At 54.2% G+C, this 21,535-nt stretch overlaps 2 protein-coding genes across 2 annotated transcripts; both read left to right on the top strand.

Moving 5' to 3' along the window:
• Positions 1 to 5,389: 5,389 nt before the first annotated feature.
• On the top strand, positions 5,390 to 6,320 carry TRNP1 (TMF1 regulated nuclear protein 1). Its single transcript, XM_034069404.1, has 2 exons — positions 5,390 to 5,487; positions 5,933 to 6,320. The coding sequence occupies exons 1-2, from the start codon at positions 5,390 to 5,392 to the stop codon at positions 6,318 to 6,320; spliced, it is 486 nt and encodes a 161-aa protein (XP_033925295.1).
• A 10,584-nt stretch (positions 6,321 to 16,904) lies between these two features.
• On the top strand, positions 16,905 to 19,122 carry LOC117436991 (oxysterol-binding protein 2-like). The gene is made up of 2 exons (XM_034069307.1): positions 16,905 to 17,212; positions 17,632 to 19,122. The coding sequence occupies exons 1-2, from the start codon at positions 17,112 to 17,114 to the stop codon at positions 17,825 to 17,827; spliced, it is 297 nt and encodes a 98-aa protein (XP_033925198.1). The 5' UTR covers positions 16,905 to 17,111; the 3' UTR covers positions 17,828 to 19,122.
• The last annotated feature ends 2,413 nt before the right edge of the window (positions 19,123 to 21,535 follow it).

Genomic DNA, 21,535 nt, shown 5'->3' with positions numbered 1-21,535 from the left:
GCAGCAACAGAGACCCTGGCCTAGAGGAACACGGATCTGGCTTCTTCCCTGTGCTGCTGCACCCTCTCAGCTGAGCCTGTCCGGGATACAAACAGGGCAGACAAGGAACTGCCTCTCGCCAAACCCCCAGCCCAAAGCACCCCTGCTCCAGCTGACGAGGGCTCCGCTTCGGTGCTGCCCTTTCCTCCTCGCTAACGGAGCGCTGCGGGAGGGGGGGTAGCCCCGCCTGGGCCCCAAGCAGAGGCTGCTCTGCCCTCTCTGGACCCCAGAGCACACGGTGGGTTCTGGGAGAGCAGAAGCTGGCAGCAGAGCACAGCGGGTGCCTGCGGGTGCCTCCCATCCCGGTACCAGCTCTCCAAAGCCAAGCCGAGCCCAGGAGGGACCAGAGAGACCCAGCACCCCCCGGCAGAGCTCCGACCGACACCAGCCTCGCACGGCGAGGGCCGGGGGGCACAAGGACAGCAGCGGAGCGCTGGGGGGGCTGTCCCTCCGCCGCCGGCCTCCGCCGGCCCGGGGCGCACGGAGACGGCGAAGCCGGTACTGGCGAGGGGGGGGGGGAGGCCGCGGGGGTGCCCGTCCCTCCCGGCCGCCGGTCCTGCTGCCCCCGGGCCCCGGGAGGGCAGCCCCGCAGGGGGAGCGGCGGCGGAGCCGGGGTTGGGGTCGGGGCCGGGGTTGAGGTCGGGGCCGGGGCCTGGCTCCCCCCGTCCCGGCGTTACCTACGAGCGAGCGAACGGCACCGGCCCCGCCTCACCTGGGCCAGGTGAGCCACGTGATCCGGCCCGACGGGCCGCCGCGAGGGACAGGAGAGTGCGGACGGCGAAGCTGCCCCGGTCCGCGCTGCACGGGGCTCAACCGGCGGGACCGAGGTCCCCACGGGGTCCAGTCCCCATAGAGCCCAGTCCCCATAGAGCCCTGTCCCCACAGAGCCCTGTCCCCATGGAGCCCTGTCCCCATAGAGCCCTGTCCCCATGGAGCCCTGTCCCCATGGAGGCCTGTTCCCATGGAGCCCTGTTCCCATAGAGCCCTGTCCCCACAGAGCCCTGTCCCCACAGAGCCCTGTCCCCCATAGAGCCCTGTCCCCATGGAGCCCTGTCCCCATGGAGGCCTGTCCCCATGGAGCCCTGTCCCCATAGAGCCCTGTCCCCATGGGGTCATGTCCCCATAGAGCCCTGTCCCCACAGAGCCCTGTCACCATGGACTCTGTCTCAAAGCATTCTGTTGCCCGAGGATCCTCATCCTCAATTGTCCGTGTCCCAAACGGTCCCTATGTCCAAGGGTCCTCATCCCCCAGGATCCCTTGAACCGCCTTCCCCAAGGTTTCCTGTCCCCAAGGTCTTCATTCCCAAGGATCCCTGTGAATGATTCCTGTCCCAATGGGTCACCATCACCAAGGATCCTGTCCCAGAGAACACCTGTCCCCACGGGTCTTGTCCCAAAGAATCCCTGTCCCCAAGGGTCCCAATCCCCAGGATCCCCTGCATTGTTCCTTGTCATTTTAACTCCCTCCCTGTGTTGCCTGCACCAGGCAGCACATCCCTGCCAAGGGACATGCAGTGACAGGCATAGGGTGGCCACATCCCTCCCTTAGTACCCATGGGACCTCTGCCCCATGGAGAGCATCTCACCTGGGCCTCCGTGGGTGCTGCCTGCAGGTCTGGGTGCCTCTCTCTGGAGCATGTCTATCCCAGATGAACCTCCATCCAGGCCATGCTCAAGTGCATTGACACCCCTAAAGCCTCTGGCCACCCCTCCTTCCCCCCCCCCCCCCAGGCTCTGCTCTCCAGCCTGGCCATAGCCAGGGAGGGGTCTGCATCCCTCATCTGGGATGATTTCATCCTCCATGCTCAGCACCCCACAAAGCAACGTCATCCATCCCTTTTCCTGCTGGGAGAAGTTCCCCTGGGGACAGCAGTGGCAGAAGGGAAGCACAAGCTGCAGTGATGCCCAGTGCTCCACAGGAGCTCAGCCCATCCTGTTTGCTGCCGCTTGGTGACTCAGTGGTTCTCAATACAGAGCTGATGATTCACTCTTGGGGGGTCGGATCCTTCCCTGAAGGGTTGGAGGAAAGGGAGGAAACCAGGGGGGGAAGCAGGAAGGGAAGGAGCCTGGAAGAACACAGCTCAGCACGGGGGATGCAGCCGGAGCAGAGGCACTCGGCTCAGAAGCATCAGCTGGTTTCCAAGAGGAAATAGGAGAGAGAGAAATCTGTTTGAGGATGGTGCCAGTGCCAAGCAGCTCATTCCTTCTCTGAAGGGCAGGAAGATCACATTTATGTACTTAAGCCTCTGGCACAGGAACACTGTACTTACATGCAGCCGGTGTCGTTTCCCCAGCCAGGCTTTCATCTGTGTACAACTCAAAGCACTGCTTGGAAATCCATCATCTCCTCTGCCAGGTGCCTTGAGCACAGATCCTGGCCATGAAACCTTTCCCAGTGCTGCCCCATGGAGCTTGGCATATCCAGGATGAGCTGGGCAGCACAATGTGTCCCCCTGAGCCCAGCACCATGCTGCTTAATGCCCTTCAGCTCCTGTGTCACCTCCCAGCTGAGGTGCCGCTGTGGTCCAGAGCGCATTGCTGGGACCAGGATGGAGCTGGGTCAACTCAGTAGTCCTGGGGCTTAAACCTGAAAACCTGATGCAGGATTCCTTCCCTTAAACTGGGCCAGGATAAGAGAGCAGTGCCTGGATCCCCCCTGCCTGGGAACTGGGACACCTGCGGGAAAGCTTGCAGAGACACTGGGAGTGATGGCACTAACATTAATTATTTACTTCCTATAATAAGGTTTTGCTTTTCTGGAGCAGATCCCAATGCAGGGTTTTAAAGAGGCTCAAGATCAGAGGCTATTGCAGGGCCCTCGACTACATCCTCCTGCAGGGCTGCCCTAGTGGGGCAGAGCACAGACAAGGGGCTGGCTCCACATCCCTGTGGGAATTGTAGAATGGTTCAGGTTGGAAGAGACCTGGAAGCTCCTCCAGCTCCAACCCCTGCCACAGGCAGGGACCCCTTCCACTGGAGCAGCTGCTCCAAGCCCCTGTGTCCAACCTGGCCTTGAACACTGCCAGGGATGGGGCAGCCACAGCTTCTCTGGGCACCCTGTGCCAGTGCCTCAGCACCCTCACAGGGAAGAGCTTCTGCCTAAGAGCTCAGCTCAGTCTCCCCTCGGGCAGGTTCAAGCCATTCCCCTTGGCCTGTCCCTACATCCCTTGTCCCAAGCTCCTCTCCAGGTTTCCTGCAGCCCCTTCAGGCACTGGAGCTGCTCTCAGGTCTCCCCTTCAGGAGCCTTCTCTTGTCCAGGCTGCCCCAGCTCAGCTCTCTCAGCCCAGATCCAGAGCAGAGCTGCTCCAGCCCTCACAGCAGCCCCTCCTCTGGACTCATTTGTGTCTCCTCAGGGCTTCAAGTCCTCATCAGGGACCCCAGAGGACTGGTGCTGTGCTGGCTGTGGGGTGCAGCTTGGTGCCCCATCCCTGTTGTTGATGCCTCCACATGCAGCTGCAGGGTGCGCAGGGTCGCTGCCAGGGGAGAGAGAACAATGCTCTCAACTGAGCTTTTGCATCAAAGAGGTTTATTCTGAGCACTGCTAATTTCAGACTCCGTTGCTAAATCATTAATAGCTCGTCAGCTCAGGCAGGGCCCCAGCAGCACGGGAGGGTGTCAGGGACTTGGGTTGTGACTTACCCTGAAGGGCACGGGCATTTCTTGCATTTCTCTATGATTTGCCTTTACTGGCCTCTATCTGTTTGTGGACCAGGATGTGCTATTGACAGCCTGGAGACAGCGACATTGTGGGGGCCTTAGCAACACCCCAGCCTTCCTGCCCAGCATCCCCAGCCCATCTGGCCTCATCTGATCTCTGAGATTCATTCCCTGGCATAACTGCTCCCTATCACCATTTCCTTTTCTGACTCTGAACCAGCGACAGGAGCTGGAAAGGTGACGAGGTCCCTCCAAGCTCAGAGAGTCTGAGATTTTGCTCTGGGGGAGTGGGAGAAGTTCACTGCAATACAGACCCCAGCCCTTTCCTCCCTTGGGGTACTCTTGAGGGTCCAGGTTCCACTGAAACAGAGGAAAAAATCAGAGAGGAGAATGTTCTCTTTAGTACCTGTCTGTCCCTACAGCTTCGTTGGGTTGGAGGCAGGGGGAGCAAGAGCAGAGCTTTGACCCTGAACCTGTGATGATGCAGCATCAAACCTCACTTTATAGCAGCATTTGCATTGGATACATGAAGACGGTTCATCCTGGGCTTCAGCTTTCTTACAGCCTGAAGTGCAGCCTGGAGAGCACAGTGGTGGCCGTGGAGCAGGGGAGATGCGGTGGGAGGTGGTGGACAGGCAGGGAAAGGACAAGCTGGCAGCGGGGGCCGGAGCGGTGACGCAGCAGCCTCTGACGCTGCTCCGGTGTCTGGCAGACGTGTGGCAGCGCTGGCAAGAGCACGAATGCAACACAAAGCACAAGGGATGGGTTTTTTTTCCCTCATAAGGTAAGGAAAACAAAGCTGCCATCAGCCCCGGTGGGACGGGGGTGTTCATCCATCGCAGGCCTGGACATGGCTCTGCCGGGAACAGCTTTAGGCTGGGGTGGGTTTTTGCTTTTCCTTCTGTCTGGGGGTGGGATGAGACTTCGGCACCTGGTTCCCATCATCTCTTTTATCCTCTCTGCTGCTCTGATGCGGGTACAAGCAGACGTTACCCCACGCACCTATGTGAATATGCAGCCACTGAGCGTGACATCTCCACAGGAGGAACTCTGAAAACCAGGCTCCTGGGGGGAGCAAGGTGGCAGCAGCACCCTCCTGCTCCACCTCCCTCCCACTCCCAGCTCTATTAACACTGTCTTAAATGATAATGACATCGGCGACGGTGTTGCTGTGACAGTCATGCAACCAAGGACGTCCTGGTGCCACATCCCCTGAGCCCCAAGGACTGGGACATCCCAGCCACAGCTGGGGATGGGACAGGGGCTGCCCTTGCCCTTTTCCCTACCCCATGCTGGTTGCTGGGCCACCAGTGTCCCCCAGCCAGCACAAGGAGCTTCTTCAGCTGCTTCTCCCAGGGGCTGCAGACTTGAAACCAGTAACCCCAGTTCAGCCTCTCTCCCAACATTTCCTAGTAAATCTCTCCAGTATCCCTTCCTCTCCCAGCCTTTCCCACTAAGCCTCTCCAGGTTAAGCCTTCCCAGCCCTGCCTTTCCCAGTGACCCCCCAATAACCCTCTCAACCTTTCCCAGTGACGCCCCTAAGGGAGGGCAGTTTCCCGGTGCCACCGGGATGGTCCTATACAAGGCTATACTGAGCCTAGGGCTGTGATGGTGTCAATACCTGAGCTGTGCCATACCAGACTATACCGAGCTCAGGGCCGGTGCTGTACTGAGTCATAACGAGCCCGAATCCATGACGGTGCTGGTTCTGGTGCTGTACTGGGTCGTACGAAGCTCGGAGCCGTGCCAGTGCCAGTCTGTACCGAGAGCGGTCCAGTTCTGTACTAAGCCGTATAGAGCCCGGGCCGTGATGGTGCCAGTACCTTGCCGTTGTATCGAGCTGTACCGAGGACGGTGCCAGTACCGTATGGAGCCATACCCAGCCCGGTGCCGTGCCGGGCCATACCGATCCCTAGCATCCCCTGTACCGAACCGCACCGGGTCGGGGTCGTGTCCCCGTCGTCCCCCCCTTCCCGTGCCGGTGCCGGAGCCGCCCCGTTGGGGCTGAGCCGCCCGTAGCCGGCGCCGCCCCCGGGTATATATCATCACCGCGGCGCTGCCCCGCTCCCGTTCCCGTTCCCATGGCGGCGGCGGCAGCGGCGGATCCGAGCCCGAGCCCGGGTCCGGGTGCGAGTCCGACTGCGGGCAGGGAGCAGCGCCCCGACCGCGGCGGTACCGGCGGCAGCAGCATCACCACCACCACCACCCCCGGCAGCAGCAGCGGCGGCGGCGGCAGCAGCAGCCCCGGGTCGGTGGAGCTGGCGGCGGCGCGGCGGCGGCTGGTGGCGGCGGAGGGGCGGCGGCGGGCGGCGGCGGAGCTGGAGGGCCGGGTGCTGCAGGTGCACTGCGCCCTGCGGCACGCGGAGCTGCGCTTGGCCGCCCGTGCCGAGGCTCTGGGCCGGCTCGGGGCCGGTGTGGCCCAGGCTCAGCTGGCGCTGGCTGCGCACACGCAGCGCCTGCAGAAGGGGCTCCGGCGCCGGCCCCGGCCCCGGCCCGGTGCGCTCCTGGCGGCCGCCCGTGCCCTCCGCAGCTGCGTGCCCTGGGCCCCCGCGCGCTCCCGCGGGGCCGCCGCTCCGCCCGCTGCCGCCCGCCGCCTGCCCGCAGCGCCCCGCAGCCCCGCCTGACGGACAGGGATGCTGGGGAGGGGGGGGTCCTTTAGAGGGGTGTAGGGAGTGCGATGGGTTTGGGGCGTCCCACGGGGAGCCCAGCGGGGTCTGGGCTCCTTTAGAGGGTTCTGGGGAGTGTGATGACACAGGGACCTCTGGGTTTGGGGGATCTCAGGGGGACCCTACAGGATGTGGGGGACCCCGTGGGGTGTGGGAACCCAGCGGGGTCTGGGGAATCTGATGGGCTGGGACCCACCGGGTTTGGGGGTCCCAGGCGGATCCTGCAGGATGGAGGGGTATGGGGGACCCAGCAGGGTCTGGGGTCCTTTAGGGGGTTTTGGGGAATCTGATGAGTTGGGGACCTCTGGGTTTTGGGGGGCCTGGGGGACCCTGTGGGGTGGGGGGACCCAGCAGGGTCTGGGAAATCTGACGGGCTGGGATCCAATGGGTTTGGGGGTCTCAGCAGGGTCTGAGTACCTCAGCAATGTCCTGAGGTGTCTGATGGGGGGAGGCCCTGCGGGGTGTGGGGTTCCTTAAGGGACCCCATGTGACTGGGGCATTCCAGGGGACCCAGCAGGATCTGGGGACCTTGGGATGCCCTGAGGAACCTGCAGGGTGTTGTTCCTGGGGGTTTGGTGTGCTTGAAGGGTCCTGCAGGGTCAGGGGTCCAGGGGTGTGCAATGAACTGGGAGATCGTGGGGGACACTGAGGTTGGGGGACCCAGCAGGGTCTGGGGTCCCTGGAGGATCTTGCCAGGTCTGGGGGTGTTTGTAGGGGAATCTGCTGTCAGCACCCCCAGCCCAGCCTGGGCTCACCTCCCTTCCGAAGGCAGCAGGTTCAGGGCAGCCTCCATGGGGCAGGGCCCCTTCCCTGTCCAAGCCCCGCTGCCCGGAGGGGTCCTCAAGATGCTGTGAAAGCAGGACACTGGTGGGACTGTGCCTCACGCTGGGACTTGGGTGCAGCTTTCATGTGCCCCAGTGCAGACTTCCATGGGGGAATCAAGCAGGCTTGGAGTCACCCCAATTTCACTGTCCCTGGACACTGATTCTGGCTCCAGACTGCACCCTTCTGGAGGCAGACAGCAGAAGGGGACTGGTCCTCACGATGGCACCGGCACCGTTTGCCTCCCATCAAGCTGGACTTTTGGGACTGCCTTGACAACTGATCCAGCCGGTGATGCTTGAACCCTCCCCATGCTTCCAGCAAGAGTCCTTGGGCACCCTCAATGTCAGTCTGCAGCGGAGCTTGTCACTGTCGGCTCCAGAGGGGTGTGAAGGCACAACGAGGTGGACTCAGGATGAAGCATCCCCCTCCGGTCAGAAGGCTTGTGTGGGGTCCTGGCATTGCTGTTGCCATCACTGTCCCACCAGCCCTGAGCTGGCCTCAGGATGGAGGGCTCGGACCTGACAGCATCTTCCTGACTGGGAACTGCAGTGATTCAGCTGGCAAAGGCCTCTATGAGCCTGCTCCTCACCGGGCGCAGCTGCAGCGTTCACCATCCCAGGGCAAGCAGCATCCCTCAGCCGAGCCGCCAGAATGGGATCTCGCTTTGCTGCGCTGAGCTTCTGCAGTGACTTTTCCATGGGGGCTGCATGAATCCCTCCCTCCTGCTGGAAAACCATAACTCACCCCCCCCCCCCCCCCCCCCCCCCATTTATTTATAATGGAAAACCCCACTGGATTCGGGCTGGGGTTGGGGGGATTTCACTGACTCGTGAATGTTCTGCCACTACCTTGGTGGGAGACAGCAGGTCTGTTGTGTTAATCCTTGCTTCTCGCCTCTTGTGCCCACTGATGCTGCTGTGCCTGCACCGTGCTGCCCGTGCCGAAGTCAGCTTTGAGATCCGTTTTATTCACTACATGCAGTGTCCTTAGGTGCTGCCTGAAATACAACAGAGAGGGTGATTAGAATGGGGCTTAGCCAATAAGCCCTGCTATTATCATGTAATTAATATCGGAGTGGATTTCTCTGATTATCAACCTCTTCCCTCTTCCAGGGATGTGTAAGTGTGTTGGGAGCTGCCTGCAGCAGTGTGCCAGACACACACAGAGCTCACAATAAAGTCCAACTTGCACATTTCTCTCTCTGGCAGAGAAATATTTCAGTTACCAACATGACTTTACTTATTAATCCCTGCTTTCAAACAGTTACTTTTGGGTTTGTGCTACCCGACGTGGAGTTCATGGATCCTCGGACAGCCTGTATCTCCTTGATGCTCCTAACTTTCACTAAGTTGCTGGCTGCTGGGGCTTTTCCCGTGTGTGCACAGCCATAATACCAACCAGGAAGTGATTCCCAAGCCGGGAAGGGAGTTTGCTGCTAATAGCAGCTTACAGGTCTCAGCCAGGAGAAGGGACACATTATCTCTCACAGGCTTTCAATTAATAGTATAAAATGCACAGCTTGGGTTTAAATCCCTCGATTTCCCCCCTCCTCCTTTCCTGGTGATTATTTGCAAATCAGCTTTTGACCTGATTAGAGCAGAAACTGCAGAGAAAGACCTTAAAACAAGTAATAATCAACTCCATTAAACCAGTAAGACCAAAATGATTCAGAATAATCCAATGCAACGGTTCCTCCCCACACTTTGATCTCAGTCTCATCACGCTTTGTGTTCCTACAGGATCTTTAGCTGGTCCCTGAGCCCTGTGCCACGGTGACTGCTCATGGCCAGGGTAACACACTTGTGGGGCTGCCTCTGCTGGGTGTGAGCATCCATCCATCCCCTCCTGCATCCTCACAAACCCCCGCGCTGTGGCTTTAGGCAATGTCCCTGCAGGGAACCTGTCACCTGGTGACTCCTGTGGCAGCTCCTACCAGATGCTCCCACTTCCCAAAGCTGCTCTGCCACATGCAGTGAGCCCATCCCCGTGTCCCAGGATGCAGATGTGGCAGTTCTGGTACCCACACTTCCAGATTCAAACCAGATGGATAAGGCTGGTCCAGTCACCAGCCAGGGCCCTTTGCAACACCAGCTGTGCATCCTGCTTTAGTTCTGTGGGCCCCCCTGTGCCCCACACAGCACAGGAGCCCTGTCACCCCCAGAAAGCTTCAGTGAATGCTGTCACCAGGCTGCTCACACACTATGGGGACAGCAGTAAAGTCCTGCTGGAGGGTCCTTGGCCTGTTTCAAGCATGGATTTGGGGGAGAACCCCCCCCCCCCCAATCTCCAGCACAAACTCAGAGGGAAGTTGCAGAGCAGAAGCCTCATCCCTTGGTGCCTTCGGGAGCATCCCCTGCCCCAGGAGCACAGGGCTTTACGTAAACCCACTTGCATTTGTGCCCTCCTGCCAGCAATGACATTACATAAATAGCACTAACACTTGTTGGGTTTATGGGATTATTTTGTTACAGACTTTCTGGGAAAAATGATGTTGCACGTTAATACCTAAGCCCAGCTTCTCTCCTTTCCACCATTAATACCTCCAGGCTATTCCAGATGAATCCTATTGGTGTGAGGTGTGTGCCATGGGCACAGGCAGTGATAGGCAGGGGCAGAAACTCCCAAGAGCTGAAATGCTCTGAGTGATGGAGGGAGGTGACAGGGGTCATAGAATGATCCAGCTCATCCAGCCACGGGCAGGGACCCCTTCAACTGGAGCAGCTGCTCCAAGCCCCTGTGTCCAACCTGGCCTTGAGCACTGCCAGGGATGGGGCAGCCACAGCTTCTCTGGGCACCCTGTGCCAGCGCCTCAGCACCCTCACAGGGAAGAATTTTGGGGTGAGGGCGATGGAAGGAGGACAGGGACAGGGTGAGAGGATGGGGCAACGGGAGGAAGGGATGGGGTGAAGGAGAGGGTCAGAAAGAGCTGGTGCCAGAGCAGTGGGGATGGCAAGGACAGCGCTACCTCCCGAAGGTCCTAAGGCAGCTCCCGGCGGTGACCGCCTTTCCCGGCCGGCGCCACAAGAGGGCGCTGCAGGAGCCGCCGTCCGCCAACCTGAAGGACTCGGTTCGGGAGCATCGGGATGTGAGCAAATTTTGGAAATGCAGATTGCAACATGCACTGTCCTGTCATAAAAGGCCTGAATTCCACCCTTCAGATGAACAGAAATAGTGCTGGAGTGTGAACATCAGGAGGAGAAGGAAGTGTCCAGACAGGGCAAAGTATCTTAAAGCACTAAGGAAAAGCAGCACAGACACTAATGGGATTCAAGCCTGCCTTCCTCAATGTCCAGCCTCATCTCTTGTCCTCATGGTTCTTCTCTGGCGAGCTATAGGTTCTCTATAGAACCTACTGCAGGCTGAATCTAACCATGTCTAGGTTGCAAGGGGCATCTAAGCACGGTGCTGCAGGTACTGCTGGTCGGCAGCAGAGCTCAGAAACACCGTTGTGATCTATCAGCAAGAACCTGTCACAGCAGGACATGAAGCCAGAGCAGACAGTGATAAATATGTGATCGCAACGAAGTCACGCATAACCCGGGATGGATCAATCCACACCTCCTCCCGCAGGCGGGTGAGGCTCAGCGTGAACTCGGAGCCTTTCTTCCCTCTAAAGGACGCGGGATGTCGCTGTGCCCCTTCACATCCGCTGCCGAGCGCTGTGCTCCGCATCCCCTTGGGCTCCCGCTGAGGCTGAGCCCATCACCGCTGGGTCGGGGTTTGTCCTCCCCAAGAGCCTTCACCAGGTTCAGATGCTGCAGCCGGGAGGTTGATCAGGAACTGCAGAGTACGAAGGAAAGAACACATGTCCCTTTCAATTATGTTTGCTCAAACCCCTGCAATGAGCGCAGCCCAGAACACTCAATTATTCCCAGCTATCAAATTAAATGTATGCTCGTCATTAAAGAGTCACCGTTTGCCCAAGGCTGCCTCTGAGAGCTCTGATCACCGCTGTGTTATCGTCGGGGGGTGGTGAATGAATTCTCATGCATGCTTTATCCTCAGTCAATCTGTGGGGACGTCATTTGCTTGCTTTTTAAAGCCGGTCTTGTCAGAGGGTTTGGAAAATACCCCCCAGTCTGATCTATTGCGAAAATTACTTAGTGCGCAATGTGATTTGTAGTCTAGAGGAGAAAAATCAAAGCATTCCAGCCTCTTTCCTCCTTTTTAAAGCCCAAACCCGCGATTTCAAGTGGGCAGGAAGGTCTGAGCAAGCTGCAGTGTGGGTATAGCACTTCAGTGATCCCCAGGAACTCAGAGGCAATTCTCCCTGTGATGCTGCACATGTGGTCGGGGCTGCAATGTCAACACGTCCTGGTTCTTGAGCTGGGAAAGTGATAGGCTGACACTATGAGATGAAATACAGACTCAGCAACACAAATTGTGGGTTTATCTTCTTTTTGCCAAGTTCACATTGGAAAAATGATAACCCTGATGTCCCAAAGAGAAGATTCCATTGCGTCTGTCTCTTGTCTTTCTTCATAGAGTAACATTGGAAGCTTTTGGCTTTTTACATAGAGAAATGAAGGTCCAAAACATATGCAATTCTTGTACATTTCAAGTTAGAGATGTTAACTCAGTACCTGACAGGAGCTTATGGAGAATACCTTTACTTACGAAGCAGGCAAGTACTGTTTAACCAGAGAGTCACAGAGCTCAACTCTTCTCTGTTCTATCTTAGCTTGATGGCACACCTAGGATCTCATGTGTTACTGTGCCCCAAACAGTAACTGCAAATGAATCTGGATGTGTCTAACTCCTGCATTTCCTCAGTGAGACAGGAATTGAATAACTTTAACCATTCCCTTCCATGAGATGATCAGCTTTCTGCAGCTAACCCTATGGGGCTGTGTTTTCAGCAGAGAAAAAGCCAGTATTGACAGTGCAACTGCCTGGCTTTGGGGAGGTAGCACATCTGGGTGATTAATGGAGTTGAACAGGAGGATTTATGCCTTTATGCATTAATCTTATTGCTATTGTTTGGCTGGAAAAGATTATCTTCCCCTCGTCTGGACTGGTCTAATGCCAGCCTGATCCTGTTAACCAGCTCCCACAGATGTTTGGACAAACACATCCATGATCTCCAAATGAAAAATGAAAGACACTCAAATAGGTTTTCAAAGGTGACTTGCACAAAAGTGAAGCCCTGGCTGAGGGAAGGGCTGTGGATGGTTTCCACCTGGACTTTGGTAAGGACTTTGGCACCATTTGCCACATCATTCTCCTGGAGAAACTGCCTGCTCATGGCTTGGATGGGTGCACTATTCCCTCTAGCCCTGAAAATGGATTTGAGATGATTTCACTGTGAATAATTCATATCATCCTCCTATTTTCCCAAGTAAAAATCTGCACAGATTTCACTCCAGAGGTGCACGATCACTTTGTCAGATTGAAGTTAAGATTTGTAGGATGCAATATTTGGAATTGGATTGAGTGTTTTCAACAGGTACTTGTTAACCCAGCCTTAGCCACAGCCAGAGGAAACGCACAGCTCCCTTTCTGCTCCCTTACTAAGTCAATGAAACACTCTCAGGTTTTTCCACTTTCTGTGTTGTCTCATGAACATATTCCTAGCGTTTGGGATACAAGCTCGTGTGGGTAAATACGTTTGCATACATATTCAGAGGAGAATATTTGCACGAGTGATTAGGACATGTTTGTTTTTCACAAGTGTTTATTTGGGAGGAAGTGTTTTACTATCCAAGAGTCATGAATAAAAGAGGTCACGAATGCAAACAGAATGATGGAGGGGGATTAGTCTGCAAGAAGATTTCCCTGCCTGTCTGTCCTATTGCCACTCACCTCTGGCTGCTGTGGAACCAGTCATCTGCAAAACCTGATGAGCTCTGACAAGGCCTTTCCCAGTATGTGGGATCATCTGGAGCACTGATGGAGGCATTACTGTAGGTTCCCCAGCACTGGGCTTCAGCCAGTAATTAGCAATAATAAGAAATAAGAATATTAATCATAATAAAATAATCCTTGCTCAACGTGAGAGCCTGAGTCTGGGCTGACAACTGTTCTTTATCCTCAAGATGCCAGTTAATGCTGCCTGAGCCCATTAAATTGAATCCGAAGGACAGGACACTATTGTGTTTCTTGTAAACCCAGGAGACTTACTGCAAAGATGCTGCCTCAGGCTTCTCTTCCACTGAAGAACATGCCTTGATTCCAGAGCTCTTGAAGTGCTTCTCCCACTTCATGTAGGAGTAGGACTCGACCACTACAGTCCTGTGCTGATGGAGCCGTGTGCTCGAGGTGGTGAGGCTGGTTCCAGGGTGGTAATGGCATTACACACTCTCAGACTGCTTGAGCAGTCTTAAGGGGTCAAACCTCAAGCACCAGTATTTGAATCATAGAATCCAGCCTGGTTTGTGTTGGAAGGGACCTTAAAGTTCATCCAGTTCCAAACCCCTACCATGGGCAGGGACCCCTTCCACTGGAGCAGCTGCTCCAAGCCCCTGTGTCCAACCTGGCCTTGAGCACTGCCAGGGATGGGGCAGCCACAGATTCTCTGGGCACCCTGTGCCAGAGCCTCCCTAATATCCTCTGCTGACGCCATCAGTAATTCATAGCACATCCAAAAGCAGCTCCAGGAGAATGATGTGGGCTCAGGCAGGGTGAATTGGAGATCTGTGCCCTACTTAGCTGCTGTATATATTTGTCAGTAAGTGGGACACTCAATAACCTGAGATCGGACAGCCTTCAGATCCTGTATGGAGAGCTGCCAATCATTCTGGCTTACATTAAACATCTTTCCAGGCATCTGGGCCATATTATAATATCCCATCAGTGGCAAATCGCAAACGTGAACCACACGTGCTGTTCTCCTGATCCTGTCTTTTTTCCCTTTTGGACAGGCCCTGAAGGAAGGGAAAGAATGTCTTTTGTGAGCATAAGAAAATGATAAACCATGCATGGGGGAGGTGGAGTGAGTAGGCATCACCCTGTGTCTCTCCTGAGCCAACTATGGATTATTGCAATTGATCTGAGAGCATGTTTATGGCCTTTTTCACTCTCTGTCCTGGTAATAACCATAATGGATATATCCAGTTCCTGGTAAATAGAATTGTGACAGAGGAAATCCCTTGATGTTGTGCATGGTTCCACGTCCCCAGATGAGGTGTGTCAGAGCCAGACCTGCCAGCCAGGAGGGACAGTGGTAGGACTGCAGAGAGGGCACTGATCAGTGGCTTGTCTGGCTATGGGGAGCACATGGGAACTCCTTAGGAGACACATGGAGACCACTGGATAGCTCAGACCAACTAAAGGCTGGATTTACATCTTAGTTTCTCAGGGGGAAGAAATTTAGTACAATGAGGGTGGTAAAACACTGGCACAGGCTGCCCAGAGAGGTGATGCCCCAGGGCCAGGCTGGATGTGGTTCTGAGCAATCTGATCTAGCTGGAGATGTCTCTGCTCACTGCAGGGGCTTGTCCTATGTGACCTCTGAAGGTCTCTTCCAGCCCAATCCATTCTATGATTCTATGAAACCCAGCCATCGCTTTGGGAAACGTCTCCGGGAAGATGCTTCTGTCCCATGGAGCACCAGAAATGGCACAATCTGAACCACAGAGTCCTCTCGGGCTGGTTGGGATCCACCAGGAGGAGCTGGACAGGCGTTTCCCAAGCAGAACCAGAGACCCAGCGCAGGTTGGAGCCCTGCTATGATGACCTTCAGGTAACCTTGCTTCCCAGTGTGAGGGTAGCAGCAGAAGCGGTTTCAGTCCACTGCAACTGGAATGGGCTGGGCAGGCTGCCAAGTGAGTGTGTGCTGGGTTAATCACTGTGCAAATCTAATCAGGAGCTGGAATGTGCCAGGCTCATTACTGAGATGAAATTCACCTCCAGTTAAAGAGAGAGCTACAAACAGCTCCCATCACGTCCAGGTGCCCCCGGCTGCCCCTCCCCAAGCCAGCATCGCATCCAGGTCTGCCAGGCTGCAGGTTTGCTCTATGCTGGACATGATTTGCAGGTGCAAGGAAGTGAATCGCTGCTTGTGCCTTCCCCCAGGGCTGCGCAAGGAGTTTGCTGATGCCCTTTGTAAATCACCTTGCAAATGAACTTCAGTGGTCAGGTTTCCGAGGGGCACTTGCCAAGAGAAGCTGGAGACATGGGAAGTGGAATGTCTCCCATGGCAGATTGCTCCTAGGAGCAGATCTCACCTTCACACACTGAATCTTTCCTTGGGACATACGTGCCTTATGTCTGCATCGAGGCGGCTTTTCCACTGTGGAGACACTAACTCTGTGACCTCTGGAAACCTGGAGATCCCCATCCTGAGTCCTTCCTGCACCCTCCAGGTTTCAATCTCCAGATCCTCTCCAGGCTTCAACCCTAAACCCAAACCCTGTATGTTTCCATTCGGCTCCCGTTGCCACTTTAACAACTTGACATGAAATCTCTGCAGACGCTGGAACTCTTCAGGAGCTGCCAGTACAGAGAGGAATGACAAGGGCTGAGCTGAGCTCCTTCACATGTTAGCAAATACCAATTCAAAGAGTAAAGCTGCACTGCTGGCCAGCCCTGCTCCGGGGCTGCGAGGGGAACTGGAGGCACGAGGCAGAGCTCCGACATCCTTCCAATGGGCTGCAAAGGATGCAAAGACCTTGTTATGGAGCAGAGAGCTCAGCGCTGCCCCAAGGGTTAATTAGCAGCATCCTTTGCATTTGGAGGTGTTCATCTAAGTGCTTCCTCCAGGAGGGACAGCCGTCTGTGTTGCCTAGATACAGCCTTCCCCCGGCTTTGAGGAAGGTACCTGGAGCTTCATTAGACGAGGATGTTAGTGGGATTTTCAGATTTAGCTGCACTATGTAAATTATTACTCGGGGCAGCCCTGAGGCAAAGCGGCTGCTGGTTACCATCAGCCACAGCACATCCAAGTGCTGACAAGACAAATAAGGGTAATTGTTTCTCTCCCCTTCATCAGGGGGATGTGATTAGGTGAAGGGGGCCTTGGCCAGGTGCTCACCAGCATTACCCAGCCTGGCAAAGTGAGCATCCCTATGGATACTGGCTAGGGAGTGAGGACCAGCCAGACCCAACACCCTTCAGCTGATGGAAATAAGCAGCAAGCAAGCAGCAACTTTCATGGCTTGGAGGAAGGTTATGGGGAGTATAATCATTAGAATATAAAGATGACTTGAGGAAATGCTGGTTTGTCACACGGGCCCTACCTGTGCTGGGAGGCTGTGTGGCCAGCTCGTGGACTGGGGATATTCAGTGCTGAACAGTGAAAGTCAAACTGTTTAATAAGTGAGCTCAAGAGATGCTTTGTGGGACCATCTCTTCCACTCTGATGCCGTCCACTGGAGCAGCTGCTCCAAGCCCCTGTGTCCAACCTGTCCTTGAGCACTGCCAGGGATGAGGCAGCCACAGCTTCCCTGGGCACCCTGTGCCAGTGCCTCAGCACCCTCACAGGGGAGAATTTTGGGGTGAGGGCGATGGAAGGAGGACAGGGACAGGGTGAGAGGATGGGGCAATGGGAGGAAGGGATGGGGTGAAGGAGAGGGTCAGGAAGGGCTGGTGCCAGAGCAGTGGGGAAGGCAAGGACAGCGCTACCTCCCGAAGGTCCCAAGGCAGCTCCCCCGCGGTGACTGCCTTTCCTGGCCGTCGCCACAAGAGGGCGCTGCAGTAGCCGCCGTCCGCCAACCCGAAGGACTCGGTTCGGGAGCATCGGGATGTGAGCAAACCCAAGCACCAGGGATCCCCTGGAGAGCCTGTGGCTCCATGGCCGTGCTCAGCACTGCTCCATGAGTACCCGGTGATGCTCATGTCCTGGCTGCATCGCACTCAGACCCATCACTCAGCACCTCACACATGCAAGACCTCACACCCTCCAGGGAGGGCCCTTTAAGAAAATACTGCTTTCACTTTTGGTTCGAGCTGTCCCTTTAGTTCGCTTTCATTTCCCCCTGTGCTGCAATGGACATGCAAATATTCCACTTCAAGAAATGGACAAATTGGATATTTTGGTACCAGAATCGCTGTTTTGAATTTCAGGACACGTGGCTTAACTATTACTGGTAAGTGACCAGCCAGGCAGGTCCCACCAAAGGGAACGTTATTTGTTACTTGGGTCTTGTGGTTGCAAAGGTTCTGGAGCAGCCAGATGATAAGAGGGGTTTTAACAGGAATCTGCAGCTTGTTTTTGTCCATAGCTTTTGGCACCAGGAGGGAGATGGAGATGGGGAAGCTCTGACAAAGCTTCCCACAGATCCCATTGTTTGCATGGATGTGGGGTTGGAGCTGAGCAGGGAGGGATGTGGTGTGGAAAGCTGGGGGCCATGGGACACTCATGTCCCCATGTACCCTCCCCATCTCCCTGTGGCCATCAGGAGAGCAAAGAACGTGTTCAAAATCCCACCCAACAAACAGCCTGCACTCCTTCAGACAGCAATGGCTTCGCTTCTGCAGCTTCTTCACTCTCCCCTTTGCTCTGCAGGGACAAAGATGACATTGGCAAGATTATCCGTGGCAGCATCAATCTCAGCAGTGCCACAGCACAGAGAATCGACTTGAAGACCCTGTATTTGTCTAATGAAAAGGTGACTTACTACCTCAAGTCAGACAGTGCAAAGGACATGGAGGACTTCATCAGTAGACTTATGGAGTTAAAGGTCACTGTGACTGACACGTAGAGGAGCAGATCCTTGTGCTGAGCAATGTATGAAGTGATTTGTTCATTGACAAAGTGAAGATTCTGTTCCAAAGGCTGTTTTCACTCATAACCACTGATTCCTTAAATCATGGAGATATCCAAATGTTTGAAATGGTCTCTTATTGCATAGCCAAAACACGAAATTCACCCATCTCCTACTGCTTACTTGCAAGATAGAAATGGGAGGACATCAGGTGTGCTGGGAAATGTAGGATGTGAAATGCAGGAAAAGGAGTAAAAGTCTTCAGCTTAGAAAATACAACATTCTTTACAACTGCAGATGTGAGCATTACCTTTGGAGAAGCTGCATTTAGTAATTACTGATAAATGGGAATGAATATTGGCTTTAGCTCACACAATGCATAGGCATGGCAAAATGCAAACTAGTTACTATTGGATTTTGAATGTTTTGTAATGTCATTTTCCACCTGCTTTTCTTAACTGACCAAGCTTTTCATGACTTAATTTTACAGATTTACATATTTACAGATTTAATTCTATTTAATTCCCGAATTTTTCAACCTTTAACACATGGAAATGTCCAGAGAAGATAGACTCTGATGTTGAAAGGCTCTTAACCAGCTTTCCTATTATAACAGCATTGCTTTATATTCATTGAGGCTTGCCCAGTCCTTGCTTTGCTTTTTTAAAGGATAACAAAGATGAGGATGTGTAATGGATGGGAACCTGACTGAGAGCTGATTTCCTCTCATGACTGAGACACATAACACAGTATGGTTTTGTTGCAGTGGTGGAGTATGCATGTGTATGGTCATGGTGCCTGTTTACGGGAATGAGGCAGGAAAACAGGGGTGCAGCTATTTAATGACCTTCCTACTTGGCTGCACCAGGGCACCTGGCCAGTGCTCTTGGCATGGGCAACACTGAGATCATGAGAAGCTGCACGTCCACATGAGCAAACAAGGACAGAGCTGGCACAAAGCCTGTTGTGTTTCTAAGGGTATAAATGCAAGTGCCTCTTGTAGCTAAATCCAAGACTGAAACTCCTGCCATTGGCTGCAATGGGGCTTCCCAGCTCAAGTGTGGGCCTGGATGATGATTCGGTGGTGACTGGTGATGTATTTCTTCTTAATCTCTATTCTATCTATGCAGTAATGATGTGATACATTGCTAGTTTTCCTCTACTTATATGTATGTATCTCTGACTTGCTTTATTGTACTTATTTACTATACACATTGAGATATATACCTGATTTGTGACAGTGAGCTCATTTGCTTTAGTGTACCTGTTTAATAAACTGTGCATGTTATACAGCTAGTGTGTGGTCTTTTTGAGGTGTTTTGGTTGATGGAGGGGTTTTCTGGGGGGAGCAATATACACTTCTTTGTGTATGTTCCACTTCAGACTCCTGGGCTTCCATTTCCAGGCAAACATCAGTCTCCAGGTGGTTTTGGAAATGCAGATTGCAACATGCACTGTCCTGTCGTAAGAGGCCTGAATTCCACCCATCAGATGAACAGAAATAGTGCTGGAGTGTGAACATCAGGAGAAGAAGGAAGTGTCCAGACAGGGCAAAGTATCTTAAAGCACCAAGGAAAAGCAGCACAGACACTAATGGGATTCAAGCCTGCCATCCTCAATGTCCAGCCCCACCTCTTGTCCTCATGGTTCTTCTCTGGCAACCTATAGGTTCTCTATAGAACCTACTGTAGGCTGAATCTAACCATGTTTAGGTTGCAAGGGGCATCTAAGCACGGTGCTGCAGGTACTGCTGGTCGGCAGAGCTCAGAAACACCGTTGTGATCTATCAGCAAGAACCCGTCACAGGAGGACATGAAGCCGGAGCAGCCAGTGATAAATATGTGATCGCAACGAAGTCACGCATAAAGTGGGTGAGGCTCAGCATGAACTCACAGGGAAGAGCTTCTTCCTTATATCTAACCTGAACTTCCCCTGTTTCACTTTGAACCCATCACCCCTTGTCCTATCCCTACAGTCCCTGATGCAGAGCCCCTCTCCAGCATCCTTGTAGCCCCCTTCAGACACTGGAAGCTGCTCTGAGGTCTCCACGCAGCTTCTCTTCTCCAGGCTGAACAGCCCCAGTGTTCTCAGCCTGGCTCCATACAGGAGGTGATGAGAGTTAACTGGGATGAGCCACCTTCCCCCATCACTGTGTAGTCCCTGATGCTGATGATCTGTGGCACAGTCCCATGTGCAACAACCAGACACATCCGTCATCTCCATGCTGAGAAGCCGTTATCCCTACAGGGCCAGGGCAGGGACGGGTGCACAGCAGCCGCTTGGTGAACTGCCTCCCTCTTGTGGTGGTTCTGCTGCTTCCTGAGGTCCACACGCTTCAAACGTGGAATGATTTCTGCATCCTTGGCCTTCCGCATAGCATCAGAGGAGGAGGACAGTGACCCTGGGCAGGCAGAAATCCCAGGACAAGTCCTTCAGTGATCCCTGCTCTGCTGATGCCAATGATGGCACCGGTGAGCTCTGGGAGGTTGATGCATGGGAGGACTAAACCCCAGATGGAACAGGCAGGTGAGAGGAGCTGAGCCCAAAAGCTGACAGCAAAAAACTTGATCAGAGAAAAGAAAAAGCAGATTGGAGACAAAATGTGCATGTTGGGGGTGAGGGTGTCCTGCAGGAGCCCAAGAAACGTCCATCAGAAGTGACAGCAGAGCCTTTATGGACTCACATTTATGAGTCAAAACGATTTGAAGCACACAGCCAGTTTCTTCCAGGATCAGCTGCACTGCTCTCAGGTGAAGCACACACCAGGCTGGAACCTGGGCTGTAGTTTTCACTCCTTGGTCAATCAACACAGACATAGTTATTCAGTACCTTCGTTTCATTAACCATAATGAGTGCTTCCTTACCCTACCCATTTGTCCACAGTCTCATGGCATAGTGCTTGCACAGCAGCAGGTCCCTCCATCCCACCTGGCAGCTCCTGACTCAGAATGCCTTCAATGCCATGAAGTGATGCAGACAGGTAGCTCTCTATTATCTCTTTTCACCCAGATGCATGAACCCTGAATCAGATGTCAAGAACTGCTTGGCATTCTTGGAGATCTCTGCATGCTGCTGAGTTTATCTCCATACAATTTCCCTGTTGAGAAAGCAATAAAGGGCTCCAGCGCCTGCTGCCCTGTGCAATAGGAAGCTGTGTTAGAGGTTAAGCAATCCAAGGAATGTTTGGAACGCCCACTTGAGTTTTGGCTCTGGAGCCTCATGTTTTGCCTTTTCCCTGTGTTTTCTTGGGTAGATGTCTCAGCTTCTCAATTCCTGCCACTTGGCCTCAGTTTTTTGGCAGGGTTCTCCTCTCCTTGCCAAAAGCCCAGCACTGTTTGTGGAGCAGAGTACACAGGATGGAGGCAGAGGAACAAGCATGGAATGCACATGAATACATCATCAGCGCTTGCTACAGCAGAAGAAAGGCAGGGAGAGGACTAGCCATGACATAGAATCATAGGATCATAGAATGATTAGGGTTGGAAATCATCCTGTTCCATGGGCAGGGACATGGCAAAGGGAACATGAAGCTGTCAGGACTAACAGAACAACACCCTCTGCATGACACCATGTCTTGGGTCAGCATTCGCATCATTCCAACCTTCCACCTGCACAGCTCACCTTTCATGTCTCCTGAGCCCAAGGAACCATGTGCACGGCTGTCTCAATACCTTATTTCACTCATGAGCAGCTTGCTCAGCTCAC

The sequence above is a fragment of the Melopsittacus undulatus genome, chromosome 14 (assembly GCF_012275295.1).
Source record: "Melopsittacus undulatus isolate bMelUnd1 chromosome 14, bMelUnd1.mat.Z, whole genome shotgun sequence".
Classification (NCBI taxonomy): Eukaryota; Metazoa; Chordata; class Aves; order Psittaciformes; family Psittaculidae; genus Melopsittacus; species Melopsittacus undulatus.
The sequence above is the reverse complement of the archived record's forward strand: the minus strand, read 5'-3'. Positions and strand labels throughout refer to the sequence as shown.

Excerpts from the sequence above, each read along its gene's own strand:
- TRNP1 (XM_034069404.1), top strand. The coding sequence starts at position 5,390 with ATGACGGTGCTGGTTCTGGTGCTGTACTGGGTCGTACGAAGCTCGGAG. Across the intron at positions 5,488-5,932 it reads GTCCAGTTCTGTACTAAGCC|CAGCAGCCCCGGGTCGGTGG; the intron begins GTATAGAGCCCG and ends CGGCGGCGGCAG.
- LOC117436991 (XM_034069307.1), top strand. The coding sequence starts at position 17,112 with ATGGACATGCAAATATTCCACTTCAAGAAATGGACAAATTGGATATTT. Across the intron at positions 17,213-17,631 it reads ACGTGGCTTAACTATTACTG|GGACAAAGATGACATTGGCA; the intron begins GTAAGTGACCAG and ends TTTGCTCTGCAG.